This window comes from Glycine max, chromosome 17 (genome assembly GCF_000004515.6).
Source record: "Glycine max cultivar Williams 82 chromosome 17, Glycine_max_v4.0, whole genome shotgun sequence".
Classification (NCBI taxonomy): domain Eukaryota; kingdom Viridiplantae; phylum Streptophyta; class Magnoliopsida; order Fabales; family Fabaceae; genus Glycine; species Glycine max.
The window spans coordinates 23,719,801-23,740,267 of record NC_038253.2 but is presented as its reverse complement, the minus strand read 5'-3'; the positions used below and the strand labels follow the sequence as shown (position 1 = coordinate 23,740,267).

The window sequence follows — 20,467 nt, the reverse complement described above, 5'->3', positions numbered from 1 at the left end:
TAGAGTAAGGATAATGGTTTGGTTAACCTTTTGCTGGTCTTAAATTATGGTGTAAGTATTCTCAAAATGCTCTATACCACCAAGATCTATAATCAACAAGTCTAGGAACCACTCCTATGATTGCGTGTTTTCTCCCTCAATCACGACAAATGCAACAAGCAACATTTGACCATTAGGATCTCTACCTATAATTGCTAAAATCTTCCCCCCATAATAACCCTTCAAGGAAACACCTATTCACACCAATTATGGGTTTGCACATCTTGAAACTATCCAAGCAAGCCTAAAAGCATACGTATATCCTACGAAAATCGTTGTCTTACACCTCAACAACATAAGTCTTTGTGGTTAAGATAATTGTGGAACCTTCATTAGATTTCAATAATTCATGGCAGTAATCATGTAATCTTGTAAATTGTTCCTTGAAAGAGCCTTAAACCAAATCTTTTGTAGCAAGCCTAGCCCTGAATGCTTTCGTTCTAGTGATGCCAACATTCCATTGTTCATGAACCCTGTTTCTAATATCTTGCAGACTTATGTTAGGATTCTCTCTCAATCCTTGAAACAATCTTTTGCTTAACCAACTTGACGTAAGCAACCTAATATTATATTCTCTAGAACAAGTATGTTCATCATGGCATGTCCTTAACTGTCATGTTTCCTCATCCCTAATCTTTGCATACTAAGCATTCCGAAGACAACTAGGCGTATAGATCATCTTCATTCTTCCTTTATCATTTCTATCAATCTTCAAATCTCTCCTAGAGTGAACTGCATATGTTATCATTGCATCTTTGAAGTCATATTTTGTTTCTAATAATAATCCAACCTTCACTTGTAGTCATGCATGCTAAATTGAGGAACAAAAAGGGAAAACTTTTCTTTCTCGCTTGCACCACCCTTCCCATCTGACTCTGACACACTTTCCAAAACTTCAAAGCAATACTCATTATCATTATCATCGTTTTGAGCAACACTTTTCCTTTTTGCGGGACATCTTCAATTTGCTTCCTTAAGGTTTACAAATTCCTCATCAAATTCTTTAGCATCATTGGTTTCTTCTTCTAAATCATTGAAAACAATGTTGTTGAAATCATCCAAATTTTATGCATTTGGTTGATCAACAATTGCAACAAATTGTATAGTATAACGCACATAAGAACTATGAACATTCTTACCACTTAGCCTAACTCTAGCAATTTGCTTCACCCTTTGCATAATTGGATTGGCTGGAGTAGCCCTTGGATGACCTATTTTCTTCTTTGATCCATAAACCGATAGTCGCTCACTTTGTCTTTATGGTTGTTGACTTGGAATTTCTGGTTTTAGAGGTTGGGAACTTTGTATAATAGGTTGTGGAGTTAGTACTTGATATTGTTCACTTGGTACAAATGTTGTGCTTGTTATTATAGGGTTTGAACTTGCAATGTGGGACTTTGAAATTGGTACTTGAGGTTGTGAACTTTGTTCAAATTGATGGTGCACTTCAACATTAGGTTTTGAACTCGCAATGTGATCACCAATTGCATGCTCAACATCTGCAAACAAGTATTCAAACCACAACCATAATTAAAACCACTTGAAATTAACTCGATGAACATAAATGAATTAATCAAACAAAATCATACAAAAATGCTCATTAGTGGTTGCATCTTGTAGATCATCATGAAAACAACTTGGAAGAAAATTGAGAACCTCAGCCTTTTCCATAGGATGGTCAATATAAAGGTGAACAATTCCCTGACTAGCTACAATATTCTCCATCTCTAGAGCACATTTATCATCAATAAATTCTTTCAAACCAAACATTCAGATCCTCCCCACCACAATGATATCATAGCACAACTTCTTTAGCATAATCCAGTTGTTTCAACAACCACAAAATCTCAAAATATGACCATTTATCCTCAATGGAATCCCAACAAGATTCAACGCCCTTACACTTTAGACAATCACCATCCCTGATGAATTTACCACCAAGGTGCACCATACATTTGAAATGAGCATACATAGTGAATGCCACAAAATCTAAACTACAAATATTGAAACAAAAAATGGTCACAAAGCCATCCAATCACAAGTATAATATGATCACAAACACATATATCATACTAGTATTTTATATTAAAAATAACATTAAGCCTATTTTTTAATTTAACTCAAAAAAGATAAAAGTAAACAAAAGATATTTTTAATATAAAATACTAGTATTAGTAAAAAAAATTATTAGTATAAGATTAAATAAAACTATTATATTGGGTCGAACCATTGACTTTGATACCAATTGTTATGCAATCAAGGAAAATAAACATCGAGAAGATTTATACCGATGAGAATGAACAACCACATAATATGATCATAAACACATATATCACACTGTAAACTAACCTAGAAAACCCAAAAAATCCTCCCCTTAATAGGCGACACAAAAAACACAAACCCTAAAACAAAGAATTCAGCAACAACCAACAAAGAACATGGAAACCCATTATGTATTTCACATTTTTAAGAACAGAGCACAACTATCAAATGAAAAGAATAGCAAAACAAGAACAACATACCTTTGTCTATGACAGTGACAAGGATGACAATGGGGGCAATGATGAGGACGATGATGACAACAAGCAATGCCGACAACAATCCAGTGATTGTTGATGCCCTTTCTCTTTGAAACTGAAACATCACCAATGAGTTTCCCTCTTTCTTTTTCCTTCACGTTACAATGTCAATAACCCTTCCAATGGGTTTCTTATTTTGCAAGTGTTGGCCAAAAAGAGACAACCATTAAAATGACATCGTTTTAATATGCTAGCCACATCATCATCCCACTTAACAAGTAATGGATAGGTCATACCACTCTATTAAGTCTTTAAACGTTTCTGAGTAAAAGGACCAAAATATGCTAATTTGAAAACATAATGTACCAAAATGAAACTTTTTAAACATAATATACCAAAATGAAACTAAAAGTAAACTTAATGGACCAAAAATAACATTAAGCCTATTTTTTAATTTAACTCAAAAAATGATAAATGTAAACAAAAGATATTTTTAATATAAAATACTAGTATTAGTCAAAAAAATTTATTAGTATAAGATTAAATAAAATTATTATATTGGGTCGAACCATTGACTTTGGTACCAATTGTTATGCAATCAAGGAAAATAAACATCGAGAAGATTTATACCAATGGGAATGAACAACCATATAAATGAACTTGACACCACACTTTAATCCAAATCCTTAAGGGTCAAATTTATGGGTCTTGCTTTCACTTATATGATGCTTAACCTTCTCATTCATACACGATATGAGACTTGTAACATCCTAATTTTCGTAAACTAGATTAAAAAAAAGATTGTTATTTATAAATAAATAGAGTTTTTAAAAAAATGATGAGATTTTATAAATAAATAAATAAGAGGATATAATTATTAATTAAAATAATGATTTGAGAGAAAATAAAAAGGGTATTTTATTTATTTGTTTGATTGAGAATAAAATAAAGTTTGTTTTTATAAAATAATAAATAAATAAATAGAGTAAATAATAGGTCGTAAATGCCCCTAGTTATAAATAATAACATGCTAGGTCAGTTTTCAGACTGACTCCTCATTCTCCTCTGCCTCACAATTTCGTTTCTTCTCTCTTCTTCCAAAATCCTCTCTTTTTCCCGCAGGTCACCTAACCTGTCTCAGAAAAATGACGATCTCGGACTCATTCACCGTTGGATCTTCGTGAAACTTGAGCACTACGTTCGCAGACCAATTCCGAGCATTCTCACCGTTGGGAATTTTAATATCATGTTTGAGCTAAGAGAAATACCTTTCGCATTGTAGCCTTTTCCTTTCCCACAAAAACCCAAAACGGTCTCAGTAAAATTATGATCCCGGTTTCGTTAACCGTTGGATGTTCATGAAATTTAGATATGTTGTTAGAAATTTAATTTCGCACAATTACACCGTTGGGATTTGCGAGATAATATTCGTGGAGGGAGAAAAAGGAATCGCATGAAGACAGTACAAGTGGAGGCTTCAATCTCTTCTCCGTCTCTCTGACGTTTGGGAATTCTATCGGAGCAGTCGGGGGAATAACTGGAGAGATCTCAGGGAACCGCTAGAGATGCTGCTATCGCTGGCTGAAGACACGTGAGTCTGCTTAGAGGTAAGGGATGAGTCCGCTTAGAGGTAAGGGATGAGTTATTCACAATTGGGAATTAGTGAGAACATGTGTAAGGATCCTTAGAGATATCAATTGGAATGAGTTTTGGGGTGTTTTTGAAATTTTCATTTTATCCTTATAATTATTACAATGAATTATATATCTTTGATAGACCAATTGTTGTGAAATTGATATGCTATTGTGTTGAGCGTAAACCCTATAAATTGAATACTTTTTTCTAATTAATATGAATTGATGAAATAAAAGAGAAATTTAGAGAGAGATATTGATTTTGTATTTTCTCTTTTTCTTGTTGTTTAGGTTTTTATATATAATTTTAAAAAAAATTAATATCATAATTGAAATTGATCAAAGTGCTCATATAATTATTTAGAATTTGTGCATTGAAATCTTACTTTGTAATTTGTGATTCAATATGACCTATGCTAGTTTATATATATATATATATATATATAGAGAGAGAGAGAGAGAGAGAGAGAGAGAGAGAGAGATAGTTATTTATATTAATAATTTATGTAAATAATATTGTAGAGTGTTATAGTATGATTCCAAAAATTATTAAGTGTTGGAGTTTGAGGATATTATGGTTAAATTTGATGAACATGTGTATGTTGTACCTTATGAATATCATTAGGAATGTTATGAGATGGTTGATGTGATGTTATGAGATGTTAAAGCGTGGACATGATGTTCGATTGTAAATAAGTGGATGTGTTTAACACTTGATGTTACATTAATTATATCGTGAGCTATGAATTATACAATAACCCGACCAGTGTTTATGCGCAGTGTTAAAGAGAAAGTGTAGGTTCCTAGTTAGGAACCAGTGTTAAATTGTAGCGCAATTGTGTTAAACATGTTGAAACATGAGTGTGAGGTCGTGGTATTGTATAATTCATGAGCAGTGCTTATAAATGAAATATGTGATGAATTGTGGAATAATATGTTGCCTTAAGATTATAATATTGTTATTGAGATTGAGTAAAAGTGTAAAGTAGAACATGTGTTGAATTGTGAGATACGTGAAAACATGTGATTGTGGATTGTGACATTATGAGATGTGAAATTGTGAATGAGTTTTGGTTGTGAATAAGGGTGTGATTAACTCTTGAGGTGACATTATTTGTGTTGTAAGCTGTGAATTGTACAATAACCCGACCAGTGTTATCTTGAGAAAAGTGTAAATGCGCAGTGTTAAAGAGAAAGTATAGGTTTCCTATTTAGGAACCAGTGTTAAAGAGAAAGTGTAGGTTCCTATTTAGGAACCAGTGTTAAATTGTAGCGCAATATGTTGTACGTGTTTAAGACACGAGTGTGAGGTCGTGGGTATTGTATAATTCACTAGCAGTGTCTGTGTGCTAAAATGATTTTAGGGGTTGTACCTGAATCAGGAGGGAGAGGCCCCGACAGACTCTTCGGAGTGTAGGCCTTGGGGGTCACCGGGTTTGAGTGCTCCTTTAAGCCTATGCTGATCCCATATGGTTGGAGCATTCTTGCAAAACATCGTGATCCTGACGTGTCTCCCTATGATCTTACTTAGTGAGAGTGACCTGACAAACCCATTGTGTGGTGTGTCTTGTTATGTACTCCTAAGCGCCCCAAGATGGTTTTTCACTGACATGGTACCACATTGCATATAGGCTTGAGTCTTAGCATAACTGTCTCATGCGCTTGTTAATTGTTTATTATGAAATTGAGGTGTTATTATGTCTTGATCAGAGCGTGTGATTCTTGTGTAATGTAATTAATGATTGAAAAGTGTGATTGATTGATGAAAAGTGAATTTTGAATGACAAAGTGGTGGAATTACGTGAATTACGTGTAAGTAAGTTTTATTTGGTTTATATGATATGTATATCTAGTTGTCTTGTTTCTCTATTAGTTAGGAATGTGATAACTCACTCCCGGTTTGTTGTTTGTGTTTGGATCCTGTGATGATCTTGAACTCTGTGTTCAGGGGAGCAGATGACTAGGTGAACTGCTTTAAGGAATATTGTGCTGAAGGACGTCAAGACACAATGCTCTGATAGGATGTGACATTGGGGTATAGAGTTTTATATTAATTGTATGAAGTCTCAGACGGCCTTGTTCGAGCCGATGACTTTATTATTTATTTGGACAAGTTTGAATGTGATGTAAAAGAAAGTGATTGTGAACCTTTTATCCCTTTGGAAGGCTTGTATTTAAAAATGTTTTTAAAAAAATACTTTTAATTAATATTTGAATTTTTATTCCTTGTTAGTATATATGTGAGGGGTAGAGGGTGTCACAAGACTTCACCTTACACTTATACTCTAATAATAATGCAATAAATATTAATAGCACTATTAAAAGAATGTAAACATATACTAATAAAAAATTATCAAAACTAAAATTAATACATACGTTAGTACATAATAAGAGGAAATATTACAATAAGTCATATTTAACACAATAAAATACGATAACTTAATAGAAATGTGGGCATACAGGAGCGATAACGCCTGTGTTTTCACTAGTAATAAAAAATATAATTTCACCAAAATAAACGATAATGACCCGTCACCATTACATAGAACTAGAAACTATCTCAAGTGAAAGATTTTATTTTAATTCATTTAAAACTTTCTATTAATTTAATTATGAAAATACTAATAAAATTTTCTCATTTCAAAGGTTAAAAGGTAAAACACATTATACCAAGATAAAACATTACATGATATATCTACACCACTAAAAATACCATGTGTCTTATGGCATTCCAACACAAACATGATCATATACAACATCATATCGGCTCTATAAAGATAAGCTACATAGACTCTGAGCCAATCAACACTATATATGACGTTAAAAGGAAACAAAAGATATAACACGTATTAACGTCCAAATATGCATATACATGAAGTCTCCAAATACATAGACCACCTCCTATTCATCTGCTCTCCACATACGTTGGATATGAGATCATGATAGGCACGAATTACAAGTGAAACATTGCAAGGGTAAACTTACAAAATAAAACAAACATGCAAAAATAGCATACAACTTAAAAATTAAGCATAAACAAGCACCATCATATACATATAGAATATAATATTAAAAAATTATACTTGAGCCATAAATCTTAGAAATTCATATAATAGATCATCCAATAATAATCATCTACAATCAATTCTTTCATTTTTCAATTAATGTTTTTTTAAAATTTATAGAAGTTTTAAAGAAGAGTAATACTATTGGTCCCAATCAAATTGCTCTGGACCTCTATCAACCAAGAGCAAATATGAAAGCCTTACAAATTTCTCCCTGCACCTCCTTTTACTTTATAATTTTCAAAAGGTTTAATTATTTTTTAGTCCTTGCAATATAACTTTTTTTTTGTTTTTAGTTCTTAAAAATAATTTTTTATTTTTAGTCCTTGCAATTTTTTTGTTTTGTTTTGCGCCCTTATAACACTTTGGATAACGTTTTTTTATTGTTCAAAGTGCTATCTAAAGTGCTTTAAGGACTAAAAACAAAAAAATAATTTTGCAAGGATGATAGCAAAAAAAAGAAGCTAAATTGAAAAGACAAAAAAAATATTTAAACCTTTTTAAAATTCACAATTTGTCATCATTCCTTTATAATTTCTTATCTGAACCTCATTCTTCACTTCTCATGTGCCTTTGTGTAGCTCTCCCTCCATGGCTCTGTTTTAGGTATTGATGGAGCTTGTAGACCTAGGATCTTCTTCATCAATGGATTCCTTTGCTTCTTGGAAGATGAATGACATCAGAGTGGAGAATGAAGAGAGAGAGGAGATGCCACTTCAAGGAGAAGATGAGTCTAGAAGAAGTTCACCACCATAGGAGGCCATGGATAAGAGCTTGTAGGAAGAAATAGATTAATGAAGGGAGAGGAAGAGAAGAACATGAAATTTTGTGTTCTAAAAGAACTCTGAAATCTGAAGTTTAATTTTCAAATGATCAAAGTTGAAAAAATGCTCACACATGACCTCTATTTATAGCCCAAATGTCACACAAAATTGAAGGAAAATTTGAATTTCAATTCAAATTTCACTTGAATTTGAAATTGAATTTGTGGAACCAAATTTTGGAGCCAAAATTTCACTAAACTAATCCAAGATCAATTCCAATATTTTTCACTAAGGGTGTGCTTAGGTGTCATGAGACATGTAAAGCATGAAGGACCTGCACAAAGTGTGACTATATGATGTGACAATAGGGTGTAGTAAGCAAATGCTCACCTCTCCCCCTAAAATTTAATTGGCTTGGGCTTCTACCAATTCAATTAAATTTATTTCCCAACACATACATCAAATATTCACTTAGTGCATGTGAAATTACAAAACTACCCCTAATATAAAAACTAGTCTAGGTGCCCTAAAATACAAGGGCTGAAAAATCCTATATTTCTAGAGTACCCTACCTACATTGTGGAGCCCTAAATATAATGATCAAATATAATGACATCCTAATCTAATATGTACAAAGATAATTGGACCCAACCTTGGCCCATGTGCTCAGAAATCTACCCCAAGGTTCATGAGAACCCTAGGGCCTTCTTCAACAGCTCTAGCCCAATCCTCTTGGAGCCTCTTGCTCATGACTCTAGTGACTGGTCCCTTCCTAGGGAGGATTGTATCAGACATGGTCTGATTCAGTGGAATGAATGGAATGGAGTAACATAGAGAACAAATATTTGAATTAAAATAGAGTAAAAAAAGTGTGAGATCCACACTAAATAGTGAATTTTTCTCTTCAATTTCTCTCCCTTTCCTAGCAAACCAAACTCATGCTTATTCCAAAAGGCATGGGTGCATACGTTACTAAATCTGATGTTTGAGATAATAAAGAAATTATAAATACCCATTTTGGTCCTAAAAGATGATAAGTTCAAATTTAGTCATTAAATGTGCAAAAAGTATAACAATTTGATCCTATCATTAAATTTGTGAGACCATTTTGTCATTAAGTTGTAATGCTAAAGAATTAATTTGATAATAAATTATATTTTTCAAGGACCAATTGATATTAAGTTGCAAAGTTCAGGATTCAATTTGTCATTAAATTATCTGCAAGATCAATTTTTTGCACTTTTTGCACATCAAATGACTAAATTTGATTTTTGCATTTTTGAGGGACCAATCTATCACCCCCTCATACTTGCAAGGACCAAAATAAATATTTATCCTAAAAAAACTTAAAACTATCTGAGGGTATTTCCGGACTTTTGATTAATTTTAAAACTAAAATATGGGGTGCAGGAAGCAATACCCTAAAAACTTGCACGAACGAACCCCTTACCTTAAACCCTGTCCCTCTTCTCTGTGTCCACTTCGTATTTAGCTTCCTGCCGCCTACCACTTCTTCGGCTGCCTCACATAATCCGCACAGCACACTCTCTTCCATCATACGCCGCCGTTTTCACCCTCACTCTCTCTGGTCTCTCTCTCTCTCTCTCTTTATCTATTTGAATTTCGAGGTTTTTTGATGTCTGATCCCAACACTAAGATTGCATATGTAATATGCGTGTTATTATTATTATTATTGTTATTGATTGTTACTTTCTTGTTTTTTAGTGCGTCTAGATTGATTCTCTGTTAATATAAATGGGAAAGTTGGGAAAGAAGGCAAGGAAGTTTGCGAAAAAGAATTTGCAGTCTGTTTTGAGGAACAAAAGGAAGTTAAATTCCAAGTTCAAAAGGAAAGCTTCAAAAAGTAAGGAATTTTATATAATTACTTTCGTGCTGTCTTTCGTATATTAGTTTAACTCTCTTCTGTTTATTTATCCCTACTTGCTTATTGTACTTATTAGGATTTTGATTTTTTTTAATCTATTTTAGTGGTTTTATAGTCTCTGAAGTTGTAAATATATTTTTAGAAATTATGGAAAATGCCCACTTAGCTTCTTGAATTTAGATCTAGGGAGGTAAATATTCCTTAATATAATTTTGAGAAATTCTTGTTTGGATATGTCCCAGACCGCACCATGAATGAAGGCAGGAAGTAGATAGCCAAGTACTTGAGTTTAAAAAATCTAGATTCCCAACCTTTTTAAAGGATACAGGATTGAAATGATTAACTATATTTTTGGTTTACTTCTGTTGGAATGCATCTGTACACAAGTACTATTTCTCATATTTTATGGTTTGCTCTTCATCTATTTTTCATCTTTTTGATTATTTTTTTGTTCAGTGCCAGTTTTTCTTTTTCTTTCTACTTGTTAGAATTTAGAAAGCCTTAATTTTTATGAGCTTAGTCAATCACCTAGCTTTTATTCTTGTGGGAGTGCCTCTCCTGTACACAAGATTATTTATTTATTTATTTATGTGCTGGACTAATTGAAACTAGATATGTTTGACAAATATTTCATGTTGGGGCTGAAATTGGGAAATGTAAATCAGATGCATCATGTTTGTATTGGTCCAGTGTATGGAGTGATACACCATGTGACAGCAATTTTTTTTCTGTTGCCTGTTGAAGGGAATTGAGAAAGAGCCATATGTGCTGGGAAATATAAAAACTGACCAAATAATACTATTGTTTAGTCTTTATTTGATTATTTCTTTTTACTCAGTCTTGTAATGAATGGCTTACACGCAGTGTTCTCAATTGAGAATGGCAGCATGGAAGAATTGGCTTAGATTTATGTTAGATATAGATAGATAGATAGACTAAGTTTCAGATTCTAAATTCAAAATGGAGAGAGGAATATGCAGATCTTAATTGAAAAGAAAGAAGAAAAATACTAACAACAAGGTAATTGAAGGTTGGAACTGGGTGAGTGGGTGAGTTAAAGGACTTAAGTTGGAAGGTTAAAGGGTGGAATAAAAGAAAATCAGTGGATGGATAATGGATGGCAGGTAATGGGCCTGTGGGTTCAGTTGGGTGGCTTGCGAAATAAAATGAAGAGAGTGGATGGATAGCTTTTTTTGCAGTTCACAGAGACAGTAATGTTTTTTGCAGCAGTTTCTTAGGGAGAGGCCAAGAGACAGTAGATTTTGCTGCTGGCAGGATGGTTTTTGCAGAACCAAAGAAAACAATGTTACAGTTACACCGACAGATAGAAAATTTGATGGTCAAATGAGTTGTTTCTATATTTGAAACAGACTTGCTGGAAACTCAAAAATACTATTTCATCTTACCCTTGCAATGTTACCCCCAACTTTTCAATTAGGATAGATTTACATCAGGGTCATTACTTGTTTAATGTTTACCAGGGACATAGAAAAGAGTATCACTAAATGCATGTTTTTTGCGAATGATATAATTCTAAGTGAGAAATCAAAGGAAGAAGAAATTAACTGTAAACTTTGAGTTTTGGAGATAGACTTTGGAATCAAAGGTTTTTTGCTTTAGTAGGAGCAAGACAGGGTACATGCTTTGTAATCTTAGCAAGAAACAAGAGTAAAACGATTTGGACATAAACATTGGAGAAAATATGCCATAGCACTGCTAATCTGCCATTGGCCACCATTTGACAGCACTGATTACATTTATTTTAATACTCCCTCTGGTTCTTATTATAAGGCCCAAATAAAAAGTGTAGCTTGGTCCTTTTTATAAGGTCCAATTTACAATTTCCTATGCATTAATTATTTTTTTCACTAAATGCCCTTCATTAACATTAGTTCTAGAATGCTGTGATAGTGGAGAAATATAACTCATTAATGTTTGTTAGTTTTATTTATAGGGATAGTTTTGAAAAAAAAATACCAATTTAAGACAAATTTAATGCTCTCAACTTAATTAACCTAATTTCTTAATCTATGTGAATTAGTTAATTGGACCTTATAATAAGAACCGGAGGGAGTATATTAAATCAGGAAACCTTTGAAATACTTTAAGTTGGCTAGTAGTATGCGGCACTTGTTCAGTATGGATTATTGACTAAGTTTAGCTATTGAAAAGCACCAGACTCAGTTCATTTGTGAATTCAGATCTCTTCTTTTGCTATTTTTGGATAGCTCTAGGAAGCAGATAATTGCTTTATGGCATTCTGGTTTTTTTTTTCCAATTAATGTACTAATTCTTTGTGGCTTCTGATCAATTTCAATTTTAATTTTCTGAAAATTTGACTGCAACAGGAGATAATCAGGATATTGAAGAAAACCTAGAGAATGATGCAACAAATCCATCAAATGAAAGGTAAAATGGTAACCTAAATACAGTCTGATGATTCTCATCATATATTCTTGTTTCTATTACTACTATACTGATTCTGATGTCATTGTTTTTAACCAATATTTTCCTTTTATTTGGTTTTGAACTATGTGGGTGTTGTCCACCAAAGCATTTTGTTTATAAATTAACAGAAAATTCTATAAAACACTAAATATTCTAATCAATGCAACTGGTTGATGTTGTCTTAATCTAAGAGAAATAATTCCTATAAATCGTCTGTTGGAGGTGCGTTTTGTTATTCATTTTTCTTGAATTATGATAGTAATTGTGAGGAATATTATCAAGGTGTTGTGGATAAAGTAAACTTAATTGATGAGGAACATTTAACACAGATGATTTACTATAATCATTCTTGGAGAAATATTGGCTGATGGCTCTACATGTTCCTGCACTAATAACAAACAATTCATTTTTTGTTATCAGAATAGTCGTTGAAGAGTTTCAAGACACTTCTCTTGATGCTCTATTCAGTGAAGATGACAGTGAGGTGCTTGGAGATGATTCAGACAGTGACGGATTTCTTTCAGAGGTTTAAATTATAATTTATTCTTGTTAATTTTAATTTTTCATTTGCTTTAGCTATTGTATATTTGGTGTATTGATTTCTTGAGTTTGTGATTAGGACTCAAGCTTTTCACATGTTATTGGAAGTGACAATGAAAATGAAAACTATATTGGGAGTAAGGACATTTCTAGCTTTTCAGTTTAAACTATTTGTAATTTCTCTCTTTGCTTGTGTTTCAACAGACTTTGATGCTAGTTTTTCTTTCAGACAGCAACGGTGCTAGTTCCTTATCAGTGCAAAACAAAGATATTTGTGCAGACCTTTTAAAGAAGGCAAAAAAGTTGAACAAATTGAAAGAAAAGGTGGTTTTCTTGTGTCTTATGGTTTAATGGTGGTTTTCTCTATTTAAATTTTATCCTGTTAAATGGAGAGGTTTATTGTTCCATAATTTCATATGAATGGATACCTTTTTATTTGATTAATACTTCTTTTGAACAATTATGCCATGCTAGTGTCCTTTTTTCCTTTTTATAGTAAAAGAAATTTTATTGGAAATAAAGGAGGGTACAACAGCTACAGGGAGGATATACTAGTCAGAAAAAGGATAAACAACAGTGAACAAGCCAAACAGTATTACAAGGCGCTGTCAAGATTACAGTAACATGAAACATCTAGTGTTTGATGTTGAAAGCTGAAATTTTTGCTGTTCTATCCTACTTACTTACCAAGTTTAATAGGGTAGTTGAAGTTGATACAGGCCTCAAATTATTTCTTACAGTAAATTGTGGACTTGTTAGTACTTAGTTCTGCAATAACTAAGCATATAAGATAGACAAAGGATAGAGAAGCTTTAGTTGTTACTATTTTCGATGAATTTGGACTTTTATGTTTAGGTGCTGAGTTTTATGCAGTGGCACATTATGTTGTTTTTCATTTTTCATCTTCTTTGGTTATAACAAAGAAAGTATTTGGTTCTGTTTTTTTTTTTTTTTTCTTTCCATTCAATGTTTCTTGTACTAATATCTAACTTAGCTTTCTTTTTGAAATCTCCAGGATCCAGGGTTTTCTAAATTTCTAGAAAGTTATAATATGAAGATTGAACAAACCGAAGATGAAGAAATTGTGAGTAGTTTATTAATAAGAATGTGGAACTTACCTGTAGATTTTTTTTCAGAGAATATTTCACTAACATTGAATTTTAGCCTGCTTAGCTAGTTAATGTATTTCACTTCTGTTGATCAGATGGTTGTATTTCACTATTGTTCCCTTTTTAATGCCATTCACTTGGTGGAGCATAGGTAAAAAGTGACAAGAATCATTGAGTTTAGTTGGAATAAATGCTGAGAAGTGAAACTCAATTGTGGTTGAATTTGATTGTGTGGCAGTTGTGGCATAGACTGTTTGTTATTGCTGGACTGGTGCATATGAATGTGATATATTATAGTGTTACCTGAGATTCCCGCCTCGCATTGCTATTCCCTAGTATTTGCAGAGGGATTGGAAATCTCTATGGGAGTATGATAGTGGCTTACAACAAATATGGTCTATAGGAGGAATAGGTTGGGCAGCAGAGAATCAGTGGCATTATTCTATGTAACAAAATATTAACTACTGTTACTTAGGTAAGTTAGCTAACTAAAAGGGAAGTTGGTGAAAGAGGGGTACCAAGAGAGGAGTAGCTTGTATTTTGGGAATTCAATAGAAGGGATAGTTACAGGTCTCTTGAATACCTAGAGTGTAGAGAGGAGATTTATTCTATTGTACATTCTTGATCACTGCCCTGTATCAGATTGATACTTGTCATTGGGTGTTCTTTCTGTAATAAAGATTGGCTGCTTTCCCTAATTTGGAATATCTGTCGCATTATTTAAAATGATACCTTATTCTCGATAGTACTTTTAAATGTTTCTTGGAATTATATAAGGATAATATTGTAGGGAAAACATGTAGCTCAGATTAGAGCTATACATGATAACTAATAGTAAATAGTACAGCTACTATTTCACTGGATGTTATTATTTCATGCTCTCTAACTTTTAACTTTTGAACCAACTAGCACTTATGTTAATAAAAATTGACTTTGTTTTTCTTATTATGAGGTTTAGAGTTCAGATGATGAAAAAAGTTTAGATCGGGTGCAGCCAGTGGATAACAACAGTGCATGTTCTCATGTGGGTAAACTGTTGACAAGTGCATCTGTTGATTCATTGTGTAAAGTGATCAAAGAACAGTGTAATGTTCCTGCCCTTACATGTCTCATAAATGCTTATAGGGAAGCATGCCACAATGATTCTGAAGCAATCAGTGTCAGTGGTTGTGTCTTTACTCATGGCATTCAGAAGAGTGAAACTTTCTGCAAGATATTAATGTTCATGCTACATGAGGCTGATACTACATTTAGGAGGTTATTGGGAATATCAAGCTCAAGTTCCAGGAAGGAAACTGTTTTGGACCTAAAGAATACAACAAAGTGGTTGTCTGTTAGACCACTTATTAAGTCGTACATAAGGAGTACTGTTTTTCTCCTGAACCAGGTCACTGACTCTGAAATATTGGCCTTCTCAATTTGTCGGCTCAGAGCTTCAATTATTTTTCTCTTTGCCTTTCCATCTTTACTGCGCAATCTTCTTAAGGTATTCTTAAATTTAGTACTGGTAAAAAATTCTTGAAATTTATCCTTGCTTTGTTAAACAGATGCTGGTCTAGGTAGTCTAAGAGAGAAGATTGTATTTTCATTTTCTCAAGTGATAGTTCTCTGGTTTCCTATTTCATGTAATTTCTTTTAACTACTTACTGGTCATTTGGTATGAAATATATCTATTTGGAAATACCTTGCAGTCTTCTTGCAAGAATTTCGTAAACTGTTTATAGTTTTATCAAAAAAGAGTTTGTGCAGTCAATTTTATTTGAATAGGAATCAATTGACTGTCATGATATTAACTTTCTAATAGTAGCAATATGTTTCATCCAAATTGGTTGATAACTTGATAACTGTGATTTGATTCTGTTGAGTTGATACTTTAGTTATGGTTTGTGTTTAAAGTAAGATCTTATATACTTTCTTGGCCTTTTGGCTAAGATGTGTGTAATGTCAATCTCATGCCATGTAAAATCTTCCTTACCTTGCCCTTGAATTTATTGCAGATTTCTGTTCATCTCTGGGCAACAGGTCATGGGTCTCTATCGTCACACTCCTTTCTCATTATACACGATATAGTTTCTGCCTCTAGCTCTAATTGGTTCGACTTCTGCTTCGTGAAAACATACAAGGCCTTCATTAATCACTCTCAATTTGTTGAGCGAAAGTTTGAACATATACATTTTCTAAGGAACTCCTTTGTGGAGCTATGTTGTTTAGATGTGCAAAAGTCATCTAACAAAGCAATGACATGTATATTGCATCTGGGTAAGATATTGCAGAATGGGTGGCAAACCAAAAAGAAGGTTAGCTTTAATCAATTTTAATATTGGTTGCCACCTTTTATTGATGTTAAGTTTAATGAACAGTCTATTAAACAATTAAATAACATGTACAAGTTTCTATAGAAGCATAGTATCATATTACCATGCCGAGGAAAATTTTCTGATATTCTGCCTTATATTTTATGGATAGGAGGTGGTTAAGACAATTTGCAGTTGGCAGTACATCAATTGCATTGATCTCTGGGTTACATTTATATCAGCAAACATACATGACTACGATCTTCAGCCATTGCTGTATATGATCGTACAGATTATAAATGGAGTTGCTCTCCTGTTTCCTGGCCCTAGATATTTACCACTGAGACTCAGATGTATCCAATGGCTTAATAAGCTTTCTGGTTCTAGTGGGGTTTTCATCCCTGTTACATCATTGGTGCTGGATGTTTTAGAATACAAAATTACCAAGGATAGCGGGAAATCTGGCAAAGTCTTGCAACCTATGTCTACTACTATAAAGGTCAGATATGAATTTGATAGAGCAGTCCCCCCCCCCCCCACACACAATTTTTTTTATATTTTATTTTGCTTAAAAATTTATGTGTATTCTAATATCTCAAGGCCTCTTAATCCATGGCACGTTAAATCATTTACTCAATTGTTGTAGTTGACATTTTAAAATTATTGCAGCTTCCGAAGCATTGGTTAAAATCACGTGGCTTCCAAGAAGAGTGTGTCTCATCTGCCATTGAACTCCTTTCGGAGCACTTTGCACAATGGAGCTACCATATATCTTTTCCTGAGCTGGCAACAGCTCCACTTATACACCTCAAGAAGGTCTCTGAGAGAACTTCTGTTGAGAGTTTCAGACGGGTTATCAAGCGTTTCATTGATCAGGTATAAGTTCTAATAAAATGTGATCCTGTTTTCTTGTCTCTCTCTTTAGAGTATATTGTTGCCATCTTTAACTTTGACATTTAATTGAATGTCTGACACACTGTAAGGCAAATTGAACCTTTAAACCACAACCACATTGCAAACTGGCTATTAATTTTGCTGTTAAGTTCTGTCAAGGAGTTTAGATCAACTTGTTATGTCATTTCTTGGAAGCCTTTCCCTGCTTGATGTTTAAGCATTTTTTGCCTTTCCCTTTTGTCCGTTGTTAAAGCACAATTTCAAACTCTTTGCCTTTTTTTTTGGGGGGGGTGGGGGGGGGGGGGGTGCGGAAATTCAGGTGGAGCTGAATATTGGCTTTGTGCAAAAGAAAAGAGAAGAGGTGCCTTTCTCACCGAAGGATCAGCAATCTGTTGAATCATTTCTTCAGGTTATCTCTCACTTAATTCATCTCTAAATCAGTCTCAGTCATATTGGTGTAACTAGACTAGTTAAACATCTGATTTGGCAGGTTGAAAAACGGAATGGTAACACTCCGTTTACACAATATTATAAAAGCATCATGAACAAGGCATCTTCTAGGAAATCAATTTCAAATAGAAAGGTATGATTGACTTAATCACTTGCATCTTCCTAGTTTCTTTATGTATGGTCCCATTCATGCTTTTTCGAGTCTGTACACTTTTGGGATACCTCATCCTTTAGGGTCACAGGGATGTCACTCTTTTCTTTCTTGACGGGTGCCTCATGCCTCACTCTCTTTGATGGGTACCCAAGAATGGTTTGGGTATTATTATTTCAAATAGAAAGAGATTGACAGATTAATCTGCTGCTACTCCTCTCCCAGAGCACATGCTATGCTATACAGTTCAAGAGATAATTACCTAATCTCCTCTCCTTCACAGACTGTCCAATATTTATTATTCCCTCCCTCAACCAACTCTCCCTAAAAGATAGAAAACAAAATAACCAAGATAAATCCTAAAGATAAGCTATGATGAGAGAATTCAAATAACATAATCCCAAACTAATGATAAATCCTGAAGTTAAGCTATGATAACAGAATTCAAATAGCATAATCCTAATGTAAGTTTGTTGATCTGAGTTGGGTCCTGGCACTCTTGCAATGAATTGAATAATGTGGTTTTCTTGCAATTTCTTATTTAGTCAAAATAGGGATTTGCAATTGAGGGATACCTCATACCTCATCCTCTTTTTTTAGTCCCTATTGTGGTAAAAAACCGTCACAGATTGTGCATTCAAACCGTCAAAAATAGTCAAGAGTGACTAAAAAAGCATTTTCTTGTAAATGGAGGGACTCAAAAAGGAAAATTAAAATTAAAGGCACCAAAAATAAAGTGACTCAAATTTGAGAGACCAAAAACATATACAAGTCTTTCCAAATATTAGTGGAGTTGTAGGATGTGCATTTCAAGAGGTAGTATAATGTATTTTGACTCGTGTAGGGATGGGACAATTAAAATCCACCAAGTTATATTCATTAATTGAGTTATGTATATAGACATTTTTTTATACAAATATTTTTGAGAAAAGAAGAATCACCCAGTTTGAAGAGGGGGTCCACCCTAAATGAGAAAGGCATTGCTTAATGAGAGAGTTTCTTAAGTTTGTCTAAAAAACTTGTAATAAGGAGAATTTTCTCAAGTTTGTCCACTCTGAAACCTAGTTGAAGATTTGAACTGAGGAACTTGTGAAATGCTCGAGTGATATCTCATACACACACAAACATACAGACAAATTACATATTATATTTACAAGAGGAACAAGCATATGAATTAAAGCACTATACATGAATCTGAAAAAAAGATACACGGACCTAATCTTTAAAATGCAGCTATTTCAAATAGATTTCTTGCACATTCCGACAATGTTATATCTTGATTACTTTGTCATTATCAAAGTCACCATTAGATATAAACTTTCACAAAATTTACCATTCATGCCACCTTAGGCTTATGCGCTTCTCAACTGTTATATTTATCAATTATCAATAATACGGGGCAATCCCAAATTCCCTAGGGAAGACAAAAGGATTAAATTTTTAGTCATCAATTTGAATACATTATGCTTTTAAATTTAAATAATCGAAGTGTTGTGTTCGTAACATTATCCATGATCTATGTTGCAGTCTTCAGGCAAAGGAAAGAAGAAAATGCAACATCCAAATGGCAACATTGACGTGGTCGCTACTGAGTCTTGAAACAATAGTTGCTTTCTTCTTGCTTTTGTTCTACATGAGGTTAATGAAACCATATTTTACTTTCTGTAGTCTGACACATTTACGTTTGGTTGAGATTATCTCGTCAAATGTAAACGTTCATTACAAATGCAGTTCCATTTATTGGACCCAATGAGCGTTATTTTTGAAATATTCTAGATTTTGATGTATTGAGTCCCGAGGTTTCAAAGGAAATGTAATACATGAATGAGGTTGAAATTTTGCTTTTTTTTCGGAAGATGGCAAAGTTGTATGCATAGTTGTGTAACCCGGTTGGGCCCCGCCGGTTGAACCGGGATCCGGTGACATAATTGGACCGATTTTGTTATTGGATCGTTCATGCATGTGACCCGGGATGGTTCAGCCAAATCCGACCGGTTTTGTGAAAACCCGGTGACGGGGTTGATTTTAAAAACCCAGATTGGGTTGTGCACGTTAAAAAAATAATGAGAGTGTGAAAAGTTTATCCACACTTTTTTTGTTTATTGGAAAATTGACTCATTTTGTTTATTGAAAACTGGACTTGTGTTTTAATTTAGGTAGTTGTTATTTACACTCTCTTTATTACTAATATACTTCACTTGTGTTATCAACTTTAATACTTTAATTGCTATTTTAGATTTTGGAGTATGAAATTATGGATGAACTTTTCTTAATCGAATAATGTTAGTTCTATACTTATATATAATATATACATATATAATTTTAAAATTTTTAATATAAACCGAGTCAATTATTAGTCCACTAGTTGAATTATTGACTCAGACTCATTATCTCAATTGGGTCAATGATTGGATCGGGTTTGATAATTATGGTTGTATGTACTGTGTGGGTGTCAGCTTATATGCAAACAATATCAACATGTAAAAAAGGTTATAACAACTACAAGAAAGGATGACTCTTGAAGGAATTACTATAAAAAGCGAAATATATAAGAAACAATTGTAAAGTTTTTGGTTTCAAGGGTAGTAAAAAATCGTCAATTGAATGAATATGGTTGACAAAAATGTATTTTAATGATCCATTCAAGAGAATCAGAATGAAATAAAAATATATTT

General features: G+C 33.3%; 1 protein-coding gene across 2 annotated transcripts; it reads left to right on the top strand.

The window, feature by feature from the left end:
• Positions 1–9,444: 9,444 nt before the first annotated feature.
• On the top strand, positions 9,445–19,542 carry LOC100810517 (nucleolar complex protein 2 homolog). Of its 2 annotated transcripts, none has more exons than XM_006600969.3 (14): positions 9,445–9,609; positions 9,747–9,885; positions 12,255–12,315; positions 12,775–12,880; positions 12,974–13,031; positions 13,124–13,218; positions 13,910–13,978; positions 14,962–15,489; positions 16,001–16,300; positions 16,470–16,796; positions 16,967–17,173; positions 17,511–17,600; positions 17,682–17,774; positions 19,320–19,542. In XM_006600969.3, exons 2-14 carry the CDS (start codon positions 9,777–9,779, stop codon positions 19,389–19,391), a joined length of 2,115 nt encoding a protein of 704 aa, XP_006601032.1. In that variant the 5' UTR covers positions 9,445–9,609; positions 9,747–9,776; the 3' UTR covers positions 19,392–19,542. The 2 variants fall into 2 exon arrangements, with proteins under 2 accessions (XP_006601032.1, XP_014625462.1); XM_014769976.2 differs by having other exon boundaries at positions 9,448–9,609; positions 13,112–13,218.
• The last annotated feature ends 925 nt before the right edge of the window (positions 19,543–20,467 follow it).